Raw genomic sequence first — 20,996 nt, forward strand, 5'->3', positions numbered from 1 at the left:
ACTAGATGGCCATGTTTGCGTGATAACTGTATGGTATTTAATTGATTTTACGGGTTCTGTAGTGTGTACCAAATTTGAGAGAAATTGGCCCAGCCGTTTATGAGATAGGAAACTGCTCCTTTCCAGGTGTGCACGTGCATTAGCATTTGGCACACTACATATGGTAATGTGTCGTTCGATATGTGCCCGTTGACAGTCCCAAAATTCAGCACAATCGGTCTAGTAGCGGCTGAGGTATTGCAAGAATAAATTTATTTTATTTACTGGCGAATTCCCCTGGCGAGAGGTGCCTTCCGGTACCGTTTGTTGTCAATGGTTCAATGGCCTGCCTGCCGAAGCCACCGATCCGATTTCGTGCGAAGCAGGGGCGGCGGATTCGGGGGGGGGGGCAGGGGGGGCAGCTGCCCCCCTGGCAAACTCGTGGGGGGGCAAAAGTATCTTTTTGCCCCCCCCCCATAATTTTTGACCAAACTTAGACAAGAAGCATATACATGATTATTCTGTTCGATCATCTGAAGATGTAACCAGATGCCCATGGCATATACTTTATCATACGTTGCCTTTCTTAAATGACAAGTGTTCGCGTTCAATTCAAGTTTTCCTCTCTTCAACCTAGTTTTGGAGACATTATAAGCGTCAAAGTGACGCAGCGGCAACCCAGGCCTTCAGTGACCGCTTACAGGGGCGACAGATACGGAGCGGCAGAGGAGGCATCGTTCCCTAAGAAACTTTTGGAGGAGGGGCAAACGTATATTCTTGCCCCTCCATAATTTGTGCCCTAAACATGAGGAAAATTTACATAGCCTGATATTGCAGCTATGCGCTCCTACAGTTTGTCCAACGGTGCCTTTTCAATATGTGTAAATGCTAACCATTTCCGCTTTATAGCATTTTTTGTCTTTTCAGATTCGATTTAGAGATATTTTAAGTGTGCAAGAGACGCAACTCACACCCTCAGTGGTCGTTTGCCGCTATTTTGTACCTACATGAATGCCAAATCGCAAGCGAGCGGAGACGAAAGAGCTAGCCATTCGCTTGCGGGTAGTTAGGAGGTTAGGACTGATGAGTGCTCGTGACCCGCGACCTGGTGGGGGGGGGGCTATTTTTTGCCCCCCCCCCCTCCAGACTTTTCGATATATCTCCAGAACCGCTGCGCCGATCGTCACCAAACTTTCAGTACCCTCCCGGACATCAATTTTACATATGGTGACCAAAATTTTTTCCAAAGGCTATGATAGGTTGGCCGGAAATGACGTCAGAGTGACGTCATGTTCTGCCGTTTTCGACCCAAAAAAGGGTTTCGCGGGAAGAGCTGTCAGGCCTATAGCTTTGCAAATACAGAAAAATGATAAGTACATAAAAGCTGTAGAATTGACAGGGCTACAAAACTGCTATCTCGGATTTTTGAAATTTTTGGATTTTGACCCCCAAAAACCAAAAAATATTTTTTTTTGGATATAATGATCGAAAAAAACAAAAACTTTTTTGAATTTCGCAAAAACCGGAATATATGTGATAGTCCTTACCGCCTTCCATCCACATACCAAATTTGAGATTGATAGCTCTTTTTTTGGCGAAGTTATAGCGAAAAACTGTTCAAAATTGATGACGTCAAATTTTCAAACTCAATTTTTAGCACTTCTAGACCCCGTAGCGCAAAACAAAGACCACCATTAGACTCCCCGTGACAAGCTGCATCAAATCAATACCCATTATATGCAAAACTATCAACTTTATAATTTGACCTTTTTTGGCCTGAGCTTGACCTGACCTTGACCTGAATTTCACCAGAAAGTGACCTAAGCCGTACCTGATAGTCTTATAACCAACACCATTGAGTTGGAAATGAAAAATTGGCCATAAAACATGCATCATACAACCTTAGTAAAGTTGGGCTCATATGACCTGACCTGTGACCCTTGGTGACCTGACCTGTGACGTGACCTGGTATTGTCAGTGACCTCTAATAGCAACATATCTACTAGGCAACTGACGCCCTATCGCTGATTCTCGACAAAATGCGTTTTCCTCGGTGTTATAGCGCATTCCCTAGAAGACCCGTGAACGGTGAAACATTTCATCTTTGACCTGATCTGTGACGTCATCGGTGACCCCGAGGTCAATGAAATTTGGTTTCCCTTGACAAATTTGACAGGCCTTTCGAACGCCGTTTGAATTTTGCGGATCCGTCCAGTAGTTTCGGAGATACAAGTGGGGGGGGGGCAAAAAATAGCCCCTCCCCCCACCAGGTCGCGTTATAAACAGACCCCACCAGGGCGCGGGGTAATAAGCCACTCCCCTGATTTTTTCGAACGCAACAGTTTCCAGTGCAAGTAAAATGGTAAACGCCGAGGTCGTACACATTGACCACATTGACCAATGCACGGTATGACACCCAAAGGCCAGTCATCAGAGATCTGCTTTGGGCATTCGGAGGCTTGTGTGGGGCCAGTGTAAAAACTGGATGTTCACTGAACTAGTTCAGTATCCGCTTTATTTCAGTATTCACTATTAAATAAGTAAAAATTAACGTTGGAAACTTTTGAGGGTTAGGGCACTGATCATTAGTGGGGCCCCCTCTGGCTAAAGGCTGGCTATAGAAAACAGAGCATCGAACACGAAAGCAAAATCTAAGGCATTTTGGAAAAATGAGTATGCCCCGCAGCGTCCGATAACTACCACCTTCCAGTGGGTCAAGCCAACGGGGTCCAAGTCTATAATGGCACTTAACGATAGCACTAACCTTGTCTCACTTTTCGTTGAAGTCTGTTCCGAATAGTTTCGGCGACAGACTGTCTGCACTGAGGTCGTTTGGTATGTGCAACTGTAATGAAAGCCACCTGAGGCGCCCACACTAGGCTGAAGCTGGGTTGGAAATGCTTCGTCTTTGCAGATATCACTGGCCGCTGATTCTCGAGTGCCTGAACCGGTAGATGTCGTGGCAAAACCTTGCCGCAGTCAGCGCAACCTTAAGTCCTAATAATGAAACGCTCCTCCCCCCCCCGAGCTTCTGCATCCAGTCCAACGAATTCCTTCACCCTAGTCCACCGCTCGACTCCCTCACCTCAGCCCTCCGTTCCCAGCTTGACGAGCGTTTGGGCCTTAGTTAAGCCTTGCTGTGGGCTTACTGTAGGATAAACCCATCGAGACAGCCCGTCTCGATGAGCTTAATTGGCGAACTACTGCCTTGGGGTGGGTTTCTGGCGGATTGCTGTCCCAATAGGTTTAGATGCGACCGACTGTCTCTGAATGTTTGAGCGGTCTCCTCCTGCTGTTAGCTAGTTTCAGTTGATATCTGTCTCAGAAATACTTTTTAAAGGAAGGTTAAACGGAAATCGAACGTAAAGTGAACAGAGGAAAAGTGGTAACGAGTTACCTCATTGAAGAATAGCGCTCGCCTACTTCAAAAGGTTTGGCACCGTTCTTCAAATCTGATTTGCGATCGGGTTATGGGCTATGGCACAATTTTTCCCATTGGAGCTTTTTTCTAATACAGCAATACGGAAATCGTTATATCGTCCACTGGCAGATCCAGGGAGCGGGCATATAAAGCAAATATTTACTCCCCTCCCCTTGCATCGCCCGAAATAGACAAAACATACCTTATGTTTCCTAATAATAAAACTTTTATCAGAATGTTGTTTGCTTTATACTGTTCAGCAGTAAAGGAATCGAAATCCGAGGAGTTTTTGGATTTTGGACACTTGGGGGGGGGGGTATGTCCCCTACAGCGTCGAAAACGCCTTTCTGGATCCGCCTATGACATCATCTCGACTGGGATCTTGCCCCCCCACGCCAAAATCGAATCCGCCGCCACTGGTGCGAAGCAACAGGTGGCGCGGCGGGAGGCCGCTGCCAGGTCCCTCTCGGAGAGGGCACGGTTGGAGCCCGTTTGGTGGCCGCGTTCCGGCTGCAGACCGGGCGCGGCGGGCCTGACGGCCCCCCACCTCCCACCGGCCCCCACTGCCAAAAGCTGAGGAAGAAGGTCCGCCCACGCACCGCGCAGCTGCGTCAGCTGTCCGGACGCTCCTGGAGCCTCGAGGAGGACCTGCTCCGGACAGTAGCCAGTGGCTATGTCCGAGGAGCCCTGGAGCATGCCGCAGCAGCCTGGCTTCCTGCCACGCCGCCCTCCCATGTGGAACTTCTGGGCCCAATCTCACCAAGTGGGGTAGAGTCAATTTGGGGTAAAATACCAAACTACCCCACTCCGTAACTACAAAAATACTACCCCGAAATTAGTTAAACTAGCTTGGTGAGGTTGGGCCAAGTGCCAAACCTCACCAAGCTAGTTTAACTAATTTCGGGGTAGTATTTTTGTAGTTACGGAGTGGGGTAGTTTGGTATTTTACCCCAAATTGAGTTTACCCCACTTGGTGAGATTGGGCCCTGGAGAGGGAAATGAGAGCAGCGGCGAGAGTCGTCACGAGGTGCACTCGCAGCACTCCGTCGGACGCGCTCATGGCGGAAGCGGGCCTTCTCCCGGTATCGGTGAGGAGAAGGACACTGGCTGCGCGTTTCCTGGCCAAGGCGACTGCGCTCCCCCCGGAGGAGCCGCTCCATCGAGTGGCCGCGTCGGACGCCCCGGCCCGTCTACGATCCGTGACGGGCTGGAGAACCCTGGGACGAGAGATGTGGGAGGCGGCCGGTGTCGGCCCCCCTATCGACCCAGTATCGCAGGCGAGCGTCCCCCCGTGGGAAGTGAAGAGCGGGGTCACCATCAGCCTGGACGTGGGACCACTACCACTGAATGCCACTTCCACACAGAAGAGAGACGCGGCGACCTGTCACCTTGGTAGCCTGCCACAGTGCGCGACTTGGGTTTGGTCCGACGGCTCGGTAGAGGGAGGCATCACAAACGGCGGCGCTGGCGTTTTCATCGAGGACCCGGACGGCCAGCAGCACCTACTCACGGTGCCGGCGGGGAACGTCTTAACCCGCAGAGGAGTCGCCGGACTGACCGGTTTTTATTTGGTCGGTCCGCGCACACCTCTTGCGCGCAAATCCACATACAATGCCACTTCTAGTGATATAATGTAACGTAATCAAAAGGAAGGGCTTTTTACTGTGTACTTTGGCTGAACGCACAGGTTTTTGCCCTCTTGGATAGGCACCAGGTTTTTTTCTAGTTAGGACTTTTCCTGGTAAAAGTTCACCCCACAACAACAGCACACACACCAAACAACAGCACACAAATCAGCAGCAAGTCTCAGCAGCAAGCTCTATGTAAGTAACCAAATTTATCGGTCTCGCCTATCTGGCACCTTTTCGGCCTTCCCTTTGTTTTGCAACCCACCGGACGCCACATGAGCCGGTCTAACGTAAAATTTGTCTTTGCTTTGCCTCTTGGGCCGGAATAAAATAGCCGGCAATTAACCTAACGTAAAACAAAAGATCTGGCAAATTGCCAGCAAGTAACTTCCCTTCCCCTGCTATAGCCTTGTGCTAGGGGGGATGCAAAATTAAAAAAAAAGGGAACGTCTGCTCCAGCTACCGTGCTGAAATGGTAGCCCTCAGAGAAGCGCTGAAGTTCCTGCTGGACCGACAAACCCTCCCTCCTGAGCCGATCGTGATATGCACGGACTCCCAGTCAGCACTGGCGGCACTCCGTGGTGGCCCCTCTACCCAAACAACACTCATAGGAGGAGAAATCTGGGCGGCGCTTCAACAGCTGTCGGCCCGCGGCAGGAGTACCCACCTGCAGTGGGTACCTTCCCACTGCGGCCTGCCCGGGAACGAGAGAGCGGACGAGCTGGCGAAGCAAGCTTCAGCACTGGACCAAGAGGAAGTCCCCATCGACGCCATGACGGTGTACCGCGCGTTGGCAAGGACGGCGCGGGACCAGTGGGTCAGCGACTGGCCGCGCGGTTGGTACCGCAGCCTCATGGGAGCGAAGCTGCCGGGACCAGTCAGACACCTGGATCGAACAGCGGCGGTGGATGTGCACCAGTTGCAGTTGCCTGACCGGTGGATGTGCACCACTGGTCAGGCTCCGCCCAGTACCTCCACCGAATCGGCCGGAACCCGTCGCGACACTGCCCGCAGTGCGAAGACGTGGACTGCCAGGGTGCCCGCTGCCCCCTGTGCAGAGAGACGGCGGATACAACGTACCACGTCCTGGTCGAGTGCCCGGCCCTGATGGGCGCCAGGCTGCGACTCACCGGGACAATCAGACCCAACAGGGAAGAGGTGCGGAGCGACGGAGTTGTCGCGGCACTGGCGGCCGCGTTCAGGGCCCTGCAGAGCCGTCAGGCTACAGTCGACTGAGGTCGACCTGGAGGGAACAAACAACAACAACATCCGATTTCGTGGGAAAATACATGTAACGTTAACAAAACGCGGTCGTATGATGGAGTTATTTTCACAAAAGTTTATTGACTTTTCGATAATATTTTCGGTGGATATTGGTCAGAAAAGAATGCGCTTTCCGAATATGTAGGTTTCATAGCCATTGATCAGCGTTTTCAATACGTTTTGATATTGTAAAGGACATCGCGCTCCGCGCGAATCAAATTTTCGAATTAATTTTTCATTATTAAAGAAATGGTACGGACCATCACTTTTTATTTGCTTTTTTATCATTACACGTACATTTGTCTGCAAAATGATACAACACCGATTTTATTCCGTCAAGCCGTTTTCCAGCGGCATCGGTTTTCTTTCCACAATGCACGAAATCGGTCATTTTTCACAACCGGGGGTGCTGTCTTGCACGTGGCGCGTGCTATACTATGACATCATATCAATACGCTAGTTCCATTTGTCCTCTATCCAGTGGTGGCAACCCCATCTCGCTGCGGCCCCACGTTGCAGAGTTATTAGGGCGGGGAGCAAGCAGTGTCGGCCCGATTTCGTCCGATGTCCGTTTTTGCCGTTTCTTGTGTTAACCCTATGGCGCACGCGAGCGCGTGCTGACGGCGCATCCCTGGTCTGATCACCCCCAAATTTTAATACAGAGTAACCCCACGCCCACAGATTCGGCATGCAAAATTTCACGCCGATAAGCGGCGCAATAAGACACCTAAGTCTGACGGAGGTGAACACGCACGGACATCTTATAATTCATAATATAGACTAGGTGTCTAGTAGAGATGCCCCAAATTTGCAATTTCATTACCCGCCCCGCCCCGCAGCTACCCCTTGCCCAACCACAACTACCCGCAAGCTGATTTTGTCTGAGCCGAACCCGCAAAAAACCCGCAATCTTAAAAACATACTTTTGCAAGAAAAAAATACAGCTGAGTCAATGCTAGAGCTATATAAACCTTACTTGCTTCATTGCTGTGCAGAAAAAGACAGCCAAACAAATAGTAAGGACTTGAAATTGCTATGCTAAGTCCTCAGGAAGTGCACACTGGATAGTGGAAAATGAATAATGCATCAATACATTTGAAATTCCTTTCTGAAGAGTTCAGTAAAATCTTTCTCTCACCTTACCCTTCAGCATTGGCTGAGGATCAAAATTTCACTCTGGCTCCCTCTCAATGTTAGGCCTCTGGAATGATATTGTTATCAAAATGAATGTTGATATAAAAAGATATGCGATTTCCAGTTAAAAATAAATAGTGACACAGTGAATAATGAGTATCCAGTCGATCTACACATAAAACAAATCATGCAAAATCCCAGCAAAAACCAACTATAATAACATATATGGCCTTGCAACTAACCACCAATGAACCACGCATTTCTGGAAACATGCGTCAGAAGCGTCACCAACAGCTGATGAAGGAATGTTACAGCGACTAAATTATTGCGGCCGTAGTTAGTCGAACTTGTTGCGAAAACACTGTTGTATAATGCATATTCATGTGCCATTCTGATTAAATTATTTTACACAACAGCTAAAGTTTTACAATTTAGAGGTTAATCACCGGTTTAGAAATAAAGAGACAGTAAATACTAAATTAAATGTAATGATTTTATAGATGGTCTTGGTAATGCTCTCCGGCTGGTCATCTGTCGGCATACAAATGATAAGGACGTAAAAAGACAAAAGAAATAAATGCGACCAGCTACGTGGTTTTGTAACATGTATAACTGCTATTTTGAGGCATTCAAAAACCAAGACAGAAAAACTGATTGAAAATTATTGCGTCATCAATGACAGCTTTCCTTCACCTCAGAGACCAAAATTGACGCAGTCAAATGCCCATCCTTGTCAGAATGTCGGAAGTGCGCCAGTATTGTATTGCGTTATGTTTGGGCCGGCCAGTCTATATTTTGATTTTTTGTAAGGGTGATTGGTGTGTTATTTTCGTAATATAGGGTGGAACAGAACATAGAGTAGGATAGGTAATCAATGAATTTGCATCAAATTTTGTTTAGCTGATAGCTCTTTTTTATGCCGACCAGACGCAAGTAAAGTAACATGTGGCATTTGCTCTGATTTTCAACATCTCATTTAAAACCCTCGCATGTGTGCGGCGTTTGCCAGCTTCTAATGTGTAGGGGGGGGGGTCGGTTGGACCCCCCCCTTGCCGTTTGGCCCCTGATCGAGCTAGAGCTTCGCGGAAAAAACGAGCGTGTTGCCCGTGACGAGAGGAAGCCGATGATACCCAATTTTAAGGTCCTAGGTCATTGGTTGACCTTCCAGGTCAGGTCAATGACCCAAAGTCGGGAAAATCGGGACCTGTTAGAAAGTCGTAAAGTGTGGCTGCTAAGGGGTTTTTCGGGGTGCTGATCACGAATATCGTGTTAGTTTTGATCACAGATGATGTCTTGAAGCATTTAGACCAGGTCGGGTCAGGTCAGGTCAGGTCAACCAGTAGGCGTCGTGACGGGTATTCGTAGTACGTGTCAACCGCCTCTGACAGCTTCGTAACATGTTACGAAGTCACCAAAACTACTTCGTAAATGTTCAAATGGTTGCTAAATTCGAATTCAGCTCCAAAAACTAGCCTAGAAACATGTAAAACTCGAAAAAGTGACCCGAGGTCATCCGAGGTCACCAAAGGTCAATGACCTGACCTGACCTTCAGGTGACCTTGACACACACGGGAGTAACATCAAATCACATGTTTGAACGTTTGAAACCACGAAAAGCTTGCAAACACGCGGCTAGTGCGAGCCGACATACGCGAAATCGCGATTCCGGCCAAACATGGTCTCGGAAAAGAGGTCACAGGTCAAAGGTCATTTGGGTCAGGGTCATGAAATTTTCAGGTTCTTCCATAATGTATATCTAGTGCACACTGCACAGTGCACATAGACTTCAGTTCAGCTTCCTATAAGTTTGCTTTCAGGGTCTTTTATGTTTTATGGAATGCTTTCATCAGCATTTATTTATGCTTAGTAGTTTATTGCTTGTACCCTGGTTTGGTCATTGCCAGACTGTGGATGCTATTGCTGGTTGTTTTCAGTTTTGCATTTGAAATGAACTTCCTTGATATATTTTTATATTTGGTTCTGTTTTAAAAGTTGTTTTGATGAATGTTGTATTGTTAACCTGAGCAAATGCACTTGGCATTGTGTTTTGCATCTAAAAAAAAAAATAAAAAAAAATTATAGGTTCTTAAGTCTGACCGCCAAATACCCGCCACACGACAAGTTTTGCTTCTCAAACCCGCCAAAAACCCTGCGGGTTTTGAAAACCCGCAGAAAGCGGGTTCGCGGGTTCAAAAAGGGCATCTCTAGTGTCTAGCATTACGCGCAGCGCCTTATAAATCAATTTTCATTAAAATCAGCCCAGTAGCGGCCGAATAATTGCAAGAATAAATTTGGTGACTCCTCTTGGCCGGCGGTGCCCTGTTCCGGTATTCATTGCCAAAGGTCAGTGACCTTCCGGCTCTGATTTCGCTCAGTTTTGCAAGCGAAGAAACTGAGCCTACGGCACTGGCGGTCCCAGGGGGGGGGGGCACGGGGGCCATGGCCCCCCCCCCTTTGGTGCTGAAAGGTGAGGCCATACTATCTTTTGGCCCCACCTTTCAGATCGAACAAAAGTCCTAGAAAAGCTTTTCGTATGTTTCATTTTCTTTCTTGCGCCATCAAAGGACGTAAATTTCACTCATGAGTGGGCTCAGTTTCGCATTCTGTCAATTTGGCGGTCAGCGTCGCTGGCACCGGTTCACGAGTATGGCCGGATCTTATATGGAATATCAGCGTGGGTTTACTTGAGGCTCTCGTAGGCCCAGCAATGGCTGGCATGAGACCCTCTTCGGCAGTGGTGGGTGGGCCCTGGCTAAAGGAGATTGGCTCTAAGACACTAAAGTAAGACCTCATGGGTTGGTGCTGTGCACCTCAGAAGCCCGGTGGTGACGCCGTATGCCGGCTTGGTTTCTTAAGGATTAGCGTGGGAACTCCGGGGCCTGCATAGAGTTTGCATGAGCTAGTATGTAATCTGAGGCATGTGTGTAATGTGTACACAATGGCGGTCGCGGAGGGGGGGGCATCAGGGCCATGCCCCCCCCCCCAAGGTCAATAAAGGGGGCCATCATATCATTTGCCCCCCCCCCCTCAAACAACCAATGGGCCCTCACATAGGTGTATGGGGCCCTGGCAATTATTCAATCGTCACGAGGCTAAAAAAACCACGCCCAGCTATTAAAATAGCTCCCAGATCGGTCTTCGAGCGTCCTACACTGACCTCTGAGGGAACTTCAGTGGCAGTCAAGCGCCCACGTTGACCGCTAAGAGCCTACATCAACCTCTGAGACCCCACATCTGGCCTATGAGGGCCCCTAACCGGCCTCAGGGGTCCCAACCGGCGTCTGAGGGTCTCACACCGGTCTCTGGTGGCCTTATTTCTGTCTGTGGTGTCCCAAGACGAACCTTTAGGTGCCAATGAGGGCCCCGCACTGGCTGCTGAAGACCCGATGCCGGCCTCTGAGGGCCTGCATTGGCCTCTGACGAGGGCCCATCTTGGCCTTTGAGGGCCCTCTGCTGGCCTCTGGGATCCAACGACGGCTCATGCCGCTCTTTTAGGGCTCCACGCTGACCTCTGAGGGCCCATGTTGTCCTGTAATGGCCCACATTAGCCTCTGAGAGCCCAACTCGGTCACTGATTGTCTCAAACTACTGGCATTTGTAGTTTGCAGGCACTGTACTGGTCTCTGAGGGCCCTAAATTGGCCTCTACGTGAAAACATACATGGGTGGGTTTCTGAAGATCAGAGGGCTCACGCAGTCTCCGGCACAGCCTTACGTTGGTCCTGATCGAGATTACTTTACGTCCTGATGGTCCCGCGCAGATTCCCTCATATTTCGACGTCGGGACCCCATGAGCCGATGTGGGTCCTGGGGCTGGCAGAGACTGATGAAGTCCTTATGGCTCAGGGCCAGTCTTTTTAGCAGTAAGACTAGGCAGGTTGAGTGAGCCCCAATAGAGCCGTTGCGAAGCCCCGCAGGAGTCGCGCGCGGCCCTCAGATGCCAATTTTGAAAGCTCGGAACCTGTGGGGGGTCTCCAGAGGTCGTTGCACCTATTCTCTCCCGCCGCCACACAACTAGGCATGTTACCTATATGGGTAAATGTCATAGTCTGAAAATGCTCTCTGGGTTTCACATGCTTGTTTAAAGCAAGAGGTATCTGTACTTTTCCGAATTGTTTTATAGTGGTAAGGTCATGAATCCGCGTGCCTGACCTTCCAGTATACCTATGCTACACCGATCCGTCGTCATGGTGCAGTGGCCCGACCCGTGGAAACACCGTGGGACGGGAAATGGAACTGGTGATTTTGCCTTAACCCTCGCCCGCACATGCCATTTTCCCATCCTAGAACGCACATGGGGGGGGGGGGGTTGCCACCCTGTTGGAGATAGAGCTTAGCAGTAAAGACCAAAAAGATTCTTTGGGAAGAGACGAATCCAATGATACCCAGTTTTACCTTCTCAGGTCAGTCATTGACCTTCCAGGTCAGGTCAAACTAAAAAATGTTGCTGTTTTGGGTCACCGTTGGATATCAAGTGCGCTGCTTATCAAATACCGATGACGATGCTGTTTTCTGGTGCCAAGCCAGCTAGAACCTCTTTGTCACACTATCCGACCAGAATTTTGCTGCTGAGGTCATTTCAGGTCAAGTTAGGTCAAGGTCAATTATATGTGTTTGTATGTCTGTGTGTGTCTGTGTGTGTACTGATGTGTGCACCGATTGTTTTTGGGTCCATATCACATGAAATCATGATCTGAGAAGCTTTTACCAAAAATGCAGTAAAAAAACTTCACAAAAAGTAAATTCAGCTTGCCTAAAACGCAGTTATCTTAGATGACCTAGGTTGACCTTGACCCTGACCTTGACCCCTGTACATCGTCGAACAACATGTTCCATGATAGGTGGGAGGTAAGACTGGCAAAAAAGGCCGAAATCAGGGTGTCAAAAGCTCACAAGGCCCATGGCAAACGCAAGATGTTGAGAATTGGCCATTTGGGTCATGACATGACCTGAAAAACAAGGTCATATCTCCGAAACCAAAAATCACAGAAACTTGAAATTTTCAGTGGACATCAAGAAAGGATAGACGAGCAGCTATACAAACAATCAGCCTTCTAGCTCTAAAAATGTTGAGTGCAGAGCAGAAAGACTGCCTGGGGGGGTGGCAACCACCCCCCCCCCCACCCCCCATGTGCGGGCGAGGGTTAAATTGAGCTTAAAGATTTCACGCAAGAATCAGATGGATGAAGCATAAGTAATGTCAACTGCGCGGCACCTCGTGGACGTAAAAAATTAGCCGATCACCCCCCCCGTCCCGGTGACGGATAAATGTTATGTCCCGCGAGTATGATTTTGGCCCCCCCCTTTTGCTAGCGGCTGCGACCGCCAGTGGCCTACGGCACGTGCTAACTGCTCGGCGCCGGCCGCGGCCCAAAATGCTGCAAAGATGCGCCCGCCACGTGCACACCGCTGCACGCACCCCCTCGAAAAGTTGATACGACAAACAGATGCACGCGTCCGACTTACGTTCAAAATTTCACCCCCGTAGCCCGCACCGTTCCGGAGCAATAGCCCGCCAAGCGTGTCTGACGCGTCACATACATACGGACGTTTTGATTTTTATAAAGCCGGGTTCACACCGGTTTTCCGGTCCGGAAAAATTCCGTCTGCCTGGCCGGCACCAAAATGTTGAAATTGTCGCTAGATGTCAAAAAAGTCGCTAGAACCGGAAGACCGGAAAGTCGAGCCGGAAATGTCATTCTAAGTACGATAAGTAGGTACACTGAAAATAAATTTACACTCGCGTGCCGGTGACACGAAAATAAGCACCAATGAGAGGCGTTTTGGTAGGGTGTAACACAACTCAACTGTGTAACTGTGGGGTGTAACGCCGAAGAATGGTGCAATTACTCGGTGTTCAAAATCAACACCGACAATTAACACCAATGCCACCTCAGACCAACCAACGCTACGGATAAATAACACCACCATTTGGTGTCAACACCCCGTGACAGAGACGTTATATCGCAAACGCCACACAATGGTGTAGCTCCCAGTTCATTGGTCTCTAAACGGTGTTACTAGCACCGTTACCATGGATCAGATATGGCCTTGGATTCAAGGTCAGCCGGCCGCCGGCCAGCGCGAGCGGTTGCGCGTGCACATGCGTAAATTCAAATGAACGGCGGCGCGGCGTGTTGATTCGCGCTTCAGTTTGAAACGAGTGATGCGGGGATGTGTGGAGGCTGGAGGTGGTGTGAGATGAAGATGGAGCCTGCCGCGGGATCATCACAGGTATGATTTTGTGATATTAAGTTAGTGTCTGATTACTTCGTTAATTGCTGTGCCGAATTGATGTTATATTGTTTTAAGTCAGAATTCTGGAATCGCTGCCTGGTATGTTGAAGCCTCGATACTAAGTAGGTGCAATGCGATACGTTTGTATTCTAAAATATGAATTAATTCAACCATGCTCATGATCCCAGTAGCATAGAATGTGCATCATAGTCGTGAGATAGGTACTTGAAGGTGCAGAGATAGTATATTGAAGTACCGATCCCAACGTACGTACACCCCCCTGCACGCTGCGTGGTAGGATGAAGGTATGTAGTTATTTTCACTTATATCGACCAAACGTCTTGGATAAACATCCTACAAACGTGAAATCGGTACCGACTTCACGTTTGTAGGATGTTCATCCGCAGAGGCATTATGCATATTTCTTTTGCTTCGCACGTTTCAAAAGCATTTATTTTTAATCGTATAGCCAAAATTAAACCGCAGAAGTATCAAAATGCAAAAGTAAATTCCCGACATTTTGCAGCAATGCGTGAAAGGGACAAAAGGGTAAAAGAAACGTGGCCTGAATCGAAATCTAACTAAAATGCATGAAATTTTTATCACCTTGGATCAGCATCCACTACATAGTTTCGATGTTTAACCTTCACCCCAGTGGGGGAGGGGGGCATATGTTACCACCCTGTCGCGTTTTTTTTTTTTTTGCGTGTGAATAGAAAACCGTGGGCCGCACCGCTTAAAGTAGCTTTCTGTACATCAATTCTGGACAATGTGTAAAATTTTGGGCCCCAGGTCATGTCAGGTCAGGTCACCAGGTCAAGTAAACTGACCAAGCCTAAAAACAAGTTTGCAATCATGTCCAGCCTGCAGTGTTTGGCAGAGATGTTTTAAACTTGGTGGATTGCATGATGTTATAGGCGCCTATAATGTGTATATCTCGGATTTTTTATATCCGTGACCTAAGGTCAGGCCAGTGGCGTGACCTTACCATTATAAGTCAATGGAGACAAATGAAAATGCCTCTAGATCCGTGTGTACGCGTAGCAACAGTTTAAATATTTCAGAATCACAATGATTTGGACCACCCGTGACGACCAAGGTGTCCTTTTTGCTGATACCCTCTAGAAAGGTCATCCGAGATCAATTGAGGCTACAAACAGATTTTTGCCAATAACTCTCGATTGGAAAGAGATTGAACGTTGGGGATGGCCTTATTGTGTTTGTCTTGTTGAGACGCATCGACTGATATGCAACATGACCTTTCCCGGTCAGGTCATGACCTTGACCTGGGGTCAAATTTTCAAGTTGACCTTTTAAGGTCAAATTATAGTTCATTCGACGCGTCTCGGCGAGAGGAGCATAATCCTGGCAATAGAAATGTCGTGGCTTTTTTAAGTCAAAAGTTATTGTCGAAAAAAAAACACTTTTCGTAAAAACAGCTATTTTTCGAGTTTTTGCCCTCTGGAGGCTAAAATGTTGACCTGAGGTCAATTTTGATGATGACCTTATCAAAAGAAAAGTTCAAAAGCTATCGATTGCTTTTCCATGCGTTTTTGTAGTATCATAGTTCCTGGGATAACGGCATGTTTTCTAAAAGATGACAATGGCAAATTTTGAGTTTTGATGACCTCTGGTGACCCCTGTATTGCTCTAAGATGAAAAATGACTGAAATACTTTCAAACGTACGCATTGAGCGCTATCGACTGCTTTTTACCGCGTCTTTCTAGCCCTCTTAGTTTCTGAGTTAGAGGTGGGTGGTAACATATGCCCCCCCCCCACTATGCGAAGTTGGCTGAGACCGCCACTGGGGCGCGGGTTAAAAGATATGTGTTGAAACATCCACTCTTTTTTATATTTTGTTTATCATATTTTTCTTCAGTGCCAGCCCCAGGGGTGGTTTGAGATAGGTAGTAATAGTGTAATATCAACGCTTGCACTCAGTGAAGCTTAGGCACTGTCTCCTCAGCTTATTTCAAGGGTAATAATCTTCGTTACCCACATTTGAAAATGAACCTGCTGATCTTCGTGCAGTAAATCACTGAAACATGTACTCGCACCTTAAACTATCATTATGCCTTACTGTGAGTTTACTTGAAGTTGCAACATACACCATTTTAGTAAATGTGCACTATCTGTTGCAGATGTGGAAAGAGTTCGGTAGACTGACAGGCTGGGAAGGAGATGTCAAAGCCGACTGCGCACAGCGTCTCCGAGACGTGTTGGACCGCGTGAAGTTGGAGACCGGCTGTGGAGGTGAGTTCATTCTACACGTTTCTCAAAGCGATAAGGTACTGACTGCTGAATGTTGAAAAATATTTTTTGCGGAGCGCAAGCTAAGTCAGTGCATTTCCCTTGCAGATGATACTGTGTCAGCTCTGCTGTCGCTGCTGGGTGAGGACGACGCGGTGTTCCCAACAAACATGGAGGCGTGGCCTTGTATTGTGGGCGAGAACCTGTGTGTGGAAAAAAACGGAGGCCGTGAAGACGAACGGGCTAAGCAGCCAGGACAAACTGCTCCTGTGGGGAATCGTTTTCTCCGTCCTGTCACAGAAAATGACATTCACGGCATGCCAGTGTACGGCCACCCTCATGAACGTTCATGTGCTGAGGGCGGATGAGATAGGCTCCATGCCAAAGAGGAGCTCCGAGCTGCCTGGAGTAGGCTGACTGCTCCAACTAAGTAGGTGACAAAAAGATGACGTTCAGTTGAGTTCATGAGCCTGCTTTCCTGTTCATTGTGACTTGTGAGTTAGGGCTCCAGGCGGCGCGGAGTCTCTTTACCATAGTGCTTTGGTTATCATACCAAGATTGTTTAGAAAAAACATAGTCCGGTGACCACCCGTGCACTTGAGAAAGCGCCACTCACAGTTGCCGCAATTTTTGTTAATAACATTTGTTTATTGCTCGTCTCGGACGCTACAAAATAAATTGTCTTTATTTAAGGAATGCTTTGCTTTGTATGGGGTCTATGGCAAGCGACAGTATACGCATATGGACTTGTCACATATGTTCACACAGACGCATGCACACGTATAAGTATATATATATACATATATATATATATATATATATATATATATATATATATATATATATATATATATATATATATATATATATATATATATATATATATATATATATATATATATATATATATATATATATATATATATATATATATATATATATATATAGATATATTAACCCGCGCCCAGATGGGGTCTGCCGAGCAACGCGGTCTGATGGGGGGGGGGGGCCATTTGCCCCCCCCCCCCTCAGATCTCGAGAACCACGCAACATAGCGACAAGCGGTAAACGGTGTTGGATAGCCCCAACGGGGAACTACCTTGTGACCCAATTTCATTGACCTCGGTCAAACCGATGACGTCACAGGTCAGGTCAAAGGTCGAATTTTCACCGTTTACAGGCATTTCAAGAAATGCGTTGTAAAATCGTGTAAAATGCATTTTATTGAAAATCATCGATGGGGAAATGTTCTTCAAACACATATTTTGCTATTTGAGGTCACTGATACCAGGTCAGGTCACAGAGGTCAGGTCACTGGGGGGTCACAATATGAAAAAGTCGTGTGATGCATGTTTTATGGTCCATTTTACATGACAAATGCGATTATGTGGGTCAGACAGACTTTAGGGCCAGCTTAGGTCACGTTTTGGTCAAGGTCAGGTCAAGGTCAGGTCAAGGTCAGGTCAAATTAGGTCAACTTTCAAAGTTGATATTTTTGCATAAAATGGGTATCGATTCGATGCAGCTCGTCACGGGGAGTTCAATGGTGGTCTCCGTTTTGCGCTACGAGGTCTAGAATTGCTAAAAATTGAGTTCAAAAATTTGACGTCATCAATTTTTAACAATTTTTTCGCTATAACTTGGCCAAAAAAAGAGGTATCGATCTAAAATTTGGTATGTATATCAAAGAGCGCAGGGACTATCACATATATTCCGTTTTTTTCGAAATTCGAAAAATTTTTGGAAATTTTTTGAGTTTTTCTAAAAAAATCAATTTTTTTGATTTTTGGGGGTCAAAATCCAAAAATTTCGAAAATCCGAGATAGCAGTTTTGTAGCGCCGTCTTTTTTCTACACAACCACATAAAGAACTTTAAAATTGCTTGTTAACTGTAAAATTGGTGAGCGTTTCAAGATGTCATGTTTTTTGCTCATTTTTACTCGAACATGACCTCAGTTTGACCTCAATAACTCCTGACCTGAGGTGACCTGTGACTTGAAATTTTGTGTGAAGGTGTCAAATTGATGTCCGGTAAGGTACCCAAAATTTGGCGGCGCTGCGCGCCGCCGTTTTCTCGCTATTTAAGAAAAACCACAGGGGGGGCCAAAATGGCCCCCCCCATCAGGGCGCGGGTTAATTCATCGAGATGCAGCTACACCAAACACCGGTGTATCTCCTTCACAACACCGGAAGGGGTGTACCAAATTGGCTGCTAACACCACACATTGGTGTAAAGGTATTTGTTTTGTACCCGTAAAGAAGGTGCAAATTAATGGTGTAGCACCTTTTTATGGTGTAAAGACGTGGTGTAGCACCACAAACTGGTGTACTTACAGTGATTTAACACCATACGCCAGTGTATGTACCTGGTGTTACACCTGGATTCAGTGTATGCTTACACCAAAACTTGGTGTTGAAACTACACCGGTGCAGGTGCTCAAAAACGGTGGGGTGTAAACATTTCCTAAAAAGGTGTAAACACCAGGAGCGGGTGTGAATTTATTTTCAGTGTACCAAGCAATCTCGCGAATTATTTGGAAATCTAACATACTTGTGTGACGGCTTTATAAGTCCCTGATGCAGTTCCATCCAACCGAAAATCATCCATCCTTCACTGGTAGGTATATTAGCAACATTAATACAATTTAACATTTACAGCATGCGGGCTAGGTATCGACTAAAAGACACTGATTTATTTCAATCGCGCTTTGGCTGTTGTTGGCTTAAAAAGACTTGTGAACAAAGAGGAATTGAGTGCTGGGCAAGGCGCATTAGAGACGACGAGCTTGATATTACGCTTGGTTATGTAGATGACTGGGTCTCAAAATCGGTCATCTGACTGTCACTGACTCTACCGCCATAACCCGCGCCCCGCTGGGGGTCCTAAATTTCCACGCCTTGCTGGGGGGTGTTTAACACCCCCCCCCCTCTAACTCGGCTCCTGGGCCACGTAGCGATACGGGGAAGGCGGCGTTCGAAAAAGTTCAAAAATAATGACGAAATTAATTCGGTCACTTTTTTGGTCAAATCAAAGGTCAGGTCACAAGAGGTCATGGAAAGCCGAATTTCACCGATTTTCAGGTCGAATGTCGACGATTTACAACAAGCCAACGCATAACTTGGCATCGATTTTCTCCCATTGACTTATAATGGGGAGGTCACAAAATTGACCTGACCTTAGGTTACCGATATCAAAATTCCGAGATAGTTATTTATCTAAATTGTGTACATATTGTTGCCCTTATCGATCGCTGAAAGTTTCAAAGAGGTCGGTCGCTCGATGTAGCTATGGAAGACGTTGGAACTTTGTATGAGGTGAGGTCACTTGAAGTGACCTGGGGACCTGACCTTAAGTGACCTTGGTCTACAATTTTTACAACATGTGCAGAAAAGATGCATGATAAGAGGCCTCTTGCACCAAAATACCTAGCTAGGTAGAATCGGCAAAATACCTACCTAGTAAAACTACCTACGGCGGTAGCTTCTCTTGCACCATCCTACCTACTAGGTAAATTTGACAGCTCGCGTTTTTAGGATTTGTTTTGATTGGCTGTTTGGCGACGAATTATTTGTGGGCGCAAACAAATGTAACTTAAGAAAACAATTAAATGGATATTGTTTTTATTAACCCGCGCCCCACTGGGGGGGGGGGGGGGGCTATTTATAGCCTCCCTCCCGTTTTTCTGCAATAACTTCCAAACCGCTTGACGTATCAACGCCAAACTTTCAGTACCTTCGGCTGCATCAATTTCACACCTTGTGTCAAAATTTTAACCCGCGCACCGACGGGGGTCTGCGCCAACTTAGTACCGACGGGGGGGGCGGATGACCGCCCCCCCCCCTGAGATCTCGAGAAAGAAGCAAGATAGCGACAAGCGGTAATCGGCATCGGATACGCACGGACAAGGTCTACAATTTTTACTGAGGTCATTTTCAGGTCAGGTCAAAGATGACGTCACAGGGGTCGAAAAAGTCAAAATGGCGGCGCTAGATATGGAGAGGGTTTTTCTCGAATAACTTTCGAAGTAGTCAAGATAGGAACAAACTAAGGGCATCATCGTGATCCTCTCGTCAATCCGCATCGAATGATATATATGTTGACCTCGAAAGGTCAAGGTCAAAGGTTGACCTCAGGTCACGTGACCTCGAGGTCATCATGTATATCATTCGATGCGTCTTGACGAGCTGAACACAATGAGACCATCCGCGCGGCTGTATCTTGTTCCTGTAAGGAGTTATTGGCAAAAAACCTTTGGTGACCTTTGATGACGTCACATGACCTTACAGCTGCCCAACAGCAAAACAGACCTCAAGGTAGTGAAGGTTGATCGTATGTGAAGTCATGTATGGTATATGGGGCCATTCCGACCCGTTTTAGTGGTAAAAACAGGGAGTTGGTTTTTCCCCCATTGACTTATAATGGGGAGGTCGCGAAATTGACCTGACCTTAGGTCACCGACATCACAATTCCGAGATATACAAATTGTAGCTACTAATGACCTAATAACATCCTGCGACTTTCAAAGGCCTCCGACATCTAATGTAGCTCTGGCACGGTGACAAAGTTGCAAAAAAGTGACTTGAGGTTGGGTCATTCAAAGTGACATGGTGACCTGAGCGCTATTGCATAAAACTTACGACACCGGATATTTTACGAATTGTCTTAGAATCGTACTTATTCTACGCCAATCTGTTTCACAAAGGTCTTGAAAATAATACGGAGAGCAAGGAATTTACTCCAGCACGTGACGTAACTTTTGGGGGTTTCTGTTGCATATAAGTTAAGATTTAAGAAAAAGTAGTTCGCCGAAACGTGCAGAAAATGTCGCAGATGCGCCAAATGTGTAAAAATCGTAAAATATTCTACGGAGGGGGTGGGCTTCTTAGATTTTAGCCGAAAGTCGGCTATTGCAGCTGTTTGACGCCGAATTCCAACTTTTTGAGTCCTTATACAGTTATGAATGCATATGAAGGTAACCCAGTAAACATGACGACGTCGGCCCGACGTCGGGCCGAGGCTCGGCCCGACGTCGGCCAAACGTCGGTCCAACCTCGGCCCGACATCGGCTGGACGTCGGATATGC

At 47.2% G+C, this 20,996-nt stretch overlaps 1 protein-coding gene and 1 long non-coding RNA gene across 2 annotated transcripts in view; one reads left to right on the top strand and one right to left on the bottom strand.

Moving 5' to 3' along the window:
* The window catches only part of LOC122384901, a 64,258-nt gene that overhangs the window by 19,236 nt on the left and 24,026 nt on the right, over nt 1-20,996 (bottom strand). The gene's annotated exons all lie outside the window — the stretch shown is intronic.
* On the top strand, nt 13,576-16,479 carry LOC122384899. The gene is made up of 3 exons (XM_043372710.1): nt 13,576-13,658; nt 15,804-15,915; nt 16,021-16,479. The coding sequence occupies exons 1-3, from the start codon at nt 13,599-13,601 to the stop codon at nt 16,278-16,280; spliced, it is 432 nt and encodes a 143-aa protein (XP_043228645.1). The 5' UTR covers nt 13,576-13,598; the 3' UTR covers nt 16,281-16,479.

Source organism: Amphibalanus amphitrite, unplaced genomic scaffold (assembly GCF_019059575.1).
Source record: "Amphibalanus amphitrite isolate SeventyFive unplaced genomic scaffold, NRLGWU_Aamphi_draft 000202F_arrow, whole genome shotgun sequence".
NCBI lineage: Eukaryota > Metazoa > Arthropoda > Thecostraca > Balanomorpha > Balanidae > Amphibalanus > Amphibalanus amphitrite.

Bases quoted from the DNA above. Each gene is read 5' to 3' on its own strand.
- LOC122384899 (XM_043372710.1), top strand. From the start codon at position 13,599: ATGTGTGGAGGCTGGAGGTGGTGTGAGATGAAGATGGAGCCTGCCGCG. The intron at 13,659-15,803 runs GTATGATTTTGT...TATCTGTTGCAG, and splicing joins CTGCCGCGGGATCATCACAG to ATGTGGAAAGAGTTCGGTAG. The intron at 15,916-16,020 runs GTGAGTTCATTC...TTTCCCTTGCAG, and splicing joins GTTGGAGACCGGCTGTGGAG to ATGATACTGTGTCAGCTCTG.